At 39.0% G+C, this 7,050-nt stretch overlaps 1 protein-coding gene across 1 annotated transcript in view; it reads right to left on the reverse strand.

The window, feature by feature from the left end:
* The window catches only part of LOC107747644 (transcription intermediary factor 1-alpha-like), a 20,863-nt gene extending 14,537 nt beyond the window's left edge, over positions 1–6,326 (reverse strand). Inside the window, exons 1-4 of the mRNA XM_016562237.1 lie at positions 5,753–6,326; positions 3,068–3,186; positions 1,719–1,866; positions 1,363–1,495 (exon numbers count right to left, since the gene is read on the reverse strand). Of these exons, the coding sequence (XP_016417723.1) occupies positions 1,363–1,495; positions 1,719–1,866; positions 3,068–3,186; positions 5,753–6,005 (653 nt within the window). The 5' untranslated portion in view covers positions 6,006–6,326. The remainder of the gene's footprint in view (positions 1–1,362; positions 1,496–1,718; positions 1,867–3,067; positions 3,187–5,752) is intronic.
* Between the last annotated feature and the right edge of the window lie 724 nt (positions 6,327–7,050).

Genomic DNA, 7,050 nt, shown 5'->3' on the forward strand with positions numbered 1-7,050 from the left:
CCGAAAGGGGAACAGAGTCGCGTGACAGACACAGTGATGAAGCTGGTATGTGTTTGCAGAACACAAGCCGATGTGACCGTCTCTCTCTCTCTCTCACACACACACACATACACACACACGCACACACACACACACACACACATCTGAAGATCAGCGAAGACGTAACCGTGCCTTCTCAGGGTGAGTAAAGACGGTAAAAACAAGAGACGCGAGGGGAAACTAAGCCACAGCCGTGGGCGTGTTCATTACTGTAATTAAACCCTTCGGCTCGTGATGATACATTGATGTGTAAAGACACGAAACGATCGGTCTGTGCAAGAAACTGAACAGTATTTATATCGTTTTTTACCTCTGATTTTCACCGCAATGTCCAAACTGTCCAGAGCGGCGCCTGACGCGGCAACTGCCGGCGCCTGACGCGTCTTTTTCTTCTTCTTGCTTTATGGCGGATCGCAGACTTATGAGTGCATTACCGCCACCTATCTCTCAAATGGACCATTGACACTCCTAATTGAGATTGTAGATAGTGTAAATGGTCAATTTGAGAGATAGGTGGCGGTAATGCACTTATAAGTCTGCGATCCGCCGTAAAGCAAGAAGAAGAAGACGTATCACGCGCCGGCTGTCGAGGACGTGCTCAGGACAGTTCAGACAGTTCGGACATTGCGGTGAAAATCAGAGGTAAAAAACGATATAAATACTGTTCAGTTTCTTGCACAGACCGATCGTTTCGTGTCTTTACACATCAATGTATCATCACGAGCCGCAGGGTTTAATTTGGTTTTGTTTGTGTATGTTTTTTGACTCTCAAAGCCGTGATTCCCATCCACTTGCATTATAAGACTGACAGACTGCAACGGTTTGAGTTAAAAATCTTCGTTTGTGTTCTACTGAAGAAACAAAGTCACCTACATCTTGGATGCCCTGGGGGTAAGCAGATAAACATCAAATTTTCATTTTTGGGTGAACTATCCCTTTAACATATATAATGTTAAAAGGGATAGTTCACCCCAAAAACTACATTTCTTTCAATTTACTCAACTTCATATTGTCCCAAACCTTTATGACTTCCTTTTTTTCTGTGGAACAGAATATCTTTTGAAGAGTGTTGGTTACCGAGCAGTTTTGGCTTTCATTTTATATATATATATAAAACTAACCAAAATAAAACAAACACACTAAGCCATTTCTCAAAATATCTTCTTTCATGTTCCACATAAGAAAGTCTGTCATGCAGATCTGAAAAGCAAATTTTTGGGTGAACTATCCCTTTGAACATTATATATGTTAATATGAGACAAGCGTGATAAGAATGATTTATTTAATGATTTATTCCTTTAATGCCATGAATGTGGGTCATACTTATGGTCCTTGTGTTTGAGTAGCTGACAGTCTCTGCAGGTGAGGCGATCACAGGTTTCACAGAACAGTTTCAACGGCTCCTGTCTGTGGATGTCGCAGAAGACGGGCTTCTGTGTGGAAGCACCCATCGCCTCTGTAAACAGGAAGACAAGCTCATGCTCATCTGTGTAACTTCAGAAATGCACTCCTGCATGTTTGTAAAATTCATTTACAGAAGTTGCTGTAAAAGACCTAAATCAGTTGTGTAACTAAAAACTCAAGTCACACTTAAAGATGTCTGAATGTCACTGCATTATATACAAACCTTCACCTAGGTCTCACAAGCTGATCTAATTTACAAAAGTTTAGGGTCAAACCTGAGGACATTTCGGTTATTTGCCGGACTGTGTGATCTCTGGTGAACTTCACACGCTGATGAGCATCGATGCAGGTGACGCACAGAAACTCTGCACATTCCACGCAGAAACCGCTGGCCTCTGTGTTATCGTCACAACTCATGCAGAGCTGAGAGCAAAAGATGCAACGTCAACTAATGCATTTCATCTGAGACACATTGCATTCGAGACAAAGATTACAAAAAAAAAAAAGAAAAACAGAAACTTTGATTTCTTGACAAACTGCCTTCATTTAAAAACCATTTTGCAGCATCAGTAACATACAATCTTAAAGGGGTAATCGGATGCCAATTTTCCACAAGTTGATATGATTCTTTAGGGTCTTAATGAAAAGTCTGTAACATAGTCTGGTTCAAATTTCTCAGTGGTAGTGTAAAACAACACCGTTTTTATCCCGTCAAAAACAGTTCTTTTCAGAGCAAGCTGTTTTCTTGCATGCCGCTTTAAATGCAAATGAGCTCTGCTCGGCTCGGCCCGCCCCTCTCTTTCGAGCTGCTCTCCGAGAGACGGTAAACTTTAGCCGCATTTATCGTGAAACTCGCTAACTAGCACTTTATTAGGAAAGGCGATTTGTAAAGATTCATTAAAAAAACCTTACACTCACTTCTTCTGGAGGTGAAGCTGGATCACGAATGATTCGCGCGAACATAGACGCATTTATGGCGCTTTTCCACTGCGTGGTACGACTCGGCACGGCTCAGTACAGCACGGCACGGTTCGGCTCGGCACGGTTTGCGCTTCCATTGCGCAACCGCTTAGGAGTCATTCTTGTCTACATCAGCTCCAGCGTCGAAACAATGGCAGACTGATGACAGCTCACTCAGGGCGGGTCTAAGGTAAGACACCAGTCTTTAATAAGAAGACATTTCTTACTTGAATGCTGCTTTCAAATGCTCTAGCGTGAAGATAAACGTGGCGGATTGTGTGCGGCTCGCTCAGTGCGGGGTCTCTGCTAATACGGCAGTAAACAGTCGTGGGCGGGGCTTGTAAAATGGACATCACAGTTTACGGATTCTGTGATCGGCTTGTTCTGAGACACTGCTTATTATTTATGGGGATTAAAAAAAAGGAGCAGGTGAATTTTAATCATTATAGGGTGGTTGTGTACACACACTGCCAGCACACATTTCAGTTCAAACAGCTTGTAAAAGTGCATGTCGCACCCGATGACCCCTTTAAGGCAAAACACCACAGGTTAATAGGTAAAAAAAAAAAAAAAAAGTTAACTAAAAGATATCACAATACTTAATACCAGTAAATTAATCACAGTATTAAAAAATATATATATTTAGTATTACAAAGACACACACCTGACAGCTCTTTTCCATCGTGCTGCTCGGCACTTCCACAGAATCCTTGACAAAGAAATTATCCAAGACTTCAACATCCATACACTCCTGCTGACAGACTGGACAGCGGATCATGTTCACTAATGCAACACAAAAGAGAAGACCAGGAAAACATATTCAGTAACATTTCAAGGACCACATGATACAAAAGAAGAAATATTATTAAATTATATTACAAACTGAAAAAAAACTAACAATTTAATAGAGGCATCATTATCAGTATTGATATCAATGATACTGGCCTTTTCTACTCGGTTAAAGACAAATCTCATAAAAAAAATAATTAAAACAATCTTTATGTTGTTTCCTCATTACTTTAGAGATTTAATATAAAAATATATTTATGAATACAAATTTGAATGTTAGGCGCGATTAATGATTAATTACGACGGTCGATTTTAAAAAGAAGAACTATTAAAGGGGTCATATGATGCGATTTAAATTTTTCCTCTCTTTGGAGTGTTACAAGCTCTTGGTGCATAAAGAAGATCTGTAAAGTTGCAAAGACTAAAGTCTCAAATCCAAAGAGATATTCTTTATAAAAGTTAAGAGTCAGCCACACCTACCTAAAACGTCTCGTTCTAACACGCCCCCACATATCTACGTCACTATGTGGAAATATTAGCATAATGCCGCCCAAATGTGCACGCAAAGAAAGAACGCGTGGTTTCAGGAACAGCAGTCGTGTTGATGCAGCCATGTCAGGGAGACGCTGTGTATTTCAGTGCGAATGGAAAAGCACTTTATTTGGCCTTCCGGAAGTAGATGCAATTAGGAATCATGTACAATAATGTACAGTATTTGAAAAATAACGTGTTTTTTGAACATTAAAGCATGTCAACATATTCTGTTACACCAAATACACAAAATAATTATCTTTAAAATAGCATCATATGACCCCTTTAAAAGCTCATGACAAGGTAATCTTTTTTTTTTTCCTTTCAAACATAAGACGAAAAATTATATTTACAAATATCATGAATGTCTGAGCAAGGGTTACTCCATTTGCCCTGATGATGCATCAGCTAATGTGTTATTAAAGGAAAATACTTCATCAACTGTTCTATTTAAATTTGACAATTTAGTTGAATAACTGAATAACCGATGAAAAACAAAGCAGAATCCCGGTAAAAGAGATTCATCTGAAAGGTAAATTTATTTAGTAACTTTGATACATGTTTATTCATATATTCCCATATTTATACATTTGAATGCATACATAATTAATTGCCCATATTTTAGTTGAAGAAATGTCATAACAGCAACACTGTAAATTCAAATCAAATAATTTCACTGAATTAGCCTATAGGTTTTAAGGAGTAGAGAAGATGTTTTAGATGACAGTTTTACTCGGCTGTTATTGAGTCGGTTCTGTGCTCCTCTATAACTGTCTGGTTTGGGTCAGCCAGCAAATCAGATAAAAGAAGACTGCAGCGGACTGTTAGGACAGCAGAAAGGATCATTGGTGTCCACCTGCCCAATCTTCAGGACTTGTACAACTCCAGAGTGAAGAAACGGGCAGGTAACATCATCAAAGACCCCTCTCACCCCGGACACACCCCCCATCCCATCTCCAGCCTAAACAGCTAACAAATTAATTTATTACCCGTGTTCTGTAATTCATGCCTGTAATTCATTCTCCATCTCTAATTATTGCCTCTCTCTCAAGTACTATGTAAATACAAATGCATATTTTTTTTATACAGCTGTATATATAGAGTAAATAATGCACAAATCTGTACATAAATCTTCTGTTCCAGATTCATACACATTATTATTTATTGTTAAGTCTTATTTAAATGTTTCCGTTCTCATGTTAGATATGTATGTCTATATATATACCTGTTTGCACTTCTCCCCTCAGGCAGACGCTACAGATCTCTGTGCACTAGAACATCTAGGCATAAAAACATTTTTTTCCCCCATGCCATCATGAATTATTACCTGTGTTCTGTAATTAATGCGTGTAATTCATTCTCCATCTCTAATTATTGCCTCTCTCTCAAGTACTATGTAAATACAAATGCATATTTTTTTTATACAGCTGTATATATAGAGTAAATAATGCACAAATCTGTACATAAATCTTCTGTTCCAGATTCATACACATTATTATTTATTGTTAAGTCTTAATTAAATGTTTATGTTCTCATGTCAGATATGTATGTATGTATGCATGTATGTACCAAGAGCTTCTTAAAAACCACAACAAAGTCCTTGTGTGTTCGCGCACACTTGGCGAATAAAGCTGATTCTGAGATGTCTGCAATGACGCCTACATCTAATTCATGGAATTACCGAATAATATCCACATGAATCATTCTAAGTATTTAAAAATAATAACACCATGCCACTTTATATTTATATTAGATTAACGCATTTGGCAGATGACTTTATTATTCAATGCATTTAAGGTTTTATCATTTAAGATTTTATCAGCTGATGCATTCCCTGGGAATCGAACCCATTACCTTGGCGTTGCTGATTTGATAAGCATAAATGTAGCTAAATTGCTTTTTTCTTTGTTCTAGCAGCTTTGGGACGTTGTATATCTGCTCTTCGCCTGCCATTATTAGATGTATCGTTTGAATCGGTCATTTGAATAGTGCGTCTTGTGAATGGGTAAAAGTGAAAGCAAAGTCTTACACTGCTGGGCGTTGCTGGCTGTGCTGGCAGGTGTGTTGTGAGCAGGTAAGCATCTCTTACAGAAGGAGTGCAGGCAGGGCAGCAGTTTGGGCTCTCTGCTGCTGAAGCTGAGCTTACACACGGGACACACGTCCATCAGAGCCATCACCATCATCCTCACACCGCCCTGAGCTTCATCAGCGCGCTTACTTTCCGCCTCATTCTCCACGATGATCACCACATCATCAGACTCCATCTTCTCACTTCCATCCATCGTTTTATTGCAGGAAGAGCATCAGTAGAAACACCTTCTGTTCACAGCAGTAACTGCTGCTGTAACGTTACTGCAGTCCGCGCGCTGGTCTTTAATAAACATCTGAATAAATCTACACAGCTCTAATGACAGGCAAACCACAGAGAATCCCGACGGCTTAGTAGCTCACCAATCACGAATACAGATTATAAACGGAACGCAACACTGTGTTATTATTGCCACCAGACGCGTCTAACGGCGAGGCCACAAATATGACGTTCCATGGTCTCCATTGTGACGTGTCGCCACGGCAGCCGAGGGAGGACAAATGTCTCACGAGAAAAAAAGAAAGAAAAACGCGTGGTAATGTATTGCTGCGTTCAAGTCCTCCTGGGACGTTCGTATTTACGAGTTGATAAATCGTAATTACGACGTCCGGTGCGTTCAAGTCAGTTTAGTCGGCACACGATGGCGGTGTACCTACTTTTAATAAATTACAAGAAAATACAACAGGTCTGTTAACTCTGCTTATAGAAAATGAAGAGCAAAGAATTCGCATCAGGTGTGTTTTGCGTTTTTAATATTTTTAAAAAGTAATTTATGAAGCCACTTTAATCTGTATCGCATAAAAACTTGTTATTAATTGTTATATTACAAAACTATCAATTTAAACAAAAATTTACCGTCAACTACAGACGTTGCATCCATCGATTCCGCCATGTTTCTCGACACGCCCCCAACTCGACGGACACTCGGGGCTTAAAGGGATAGTTCACCCAAAAATGAAAATTGGATGTTTATCTGCTTACCCCCAGGGCATCCAAGATGTAGGTGACTTTGTTTCTTCAGTAGAACACATATGATGATTTTTAACTCTAGCCGTTGCAGTCTATCAGTCGTATAATGCATGGCAATGGTAACAAAATCTATGAGATGTTTACTGCATTATTTTAATGTAAAGTTTAGTGCTTTGATTTTACATGTGGCTATAATTGAATTGAAAACACACACACAATATATAATATATATATATATATATATATTGTGTGTGTGTGTGTGTGTGTGT

The sequence above is a fragment of the Sinocyclocheilus rhinocerous genome, unplaced genomic scaffold (genome assembly GCF_001515625.1).
Source record: "Sinocyclocheilus rhinocerous isolate Xijiao unplaced genomic scaffold, SAMN03320098_v1.1 scaffold2604, whole genome shotgun sequence".
Lineage (NCBI taxonomy): Eukaryota > Metazoa > Chordata > Actinopteri > Cypriniformes > Cyprinidae > Sinocyclocheilus > Sinocyclocheilus rhinocerous.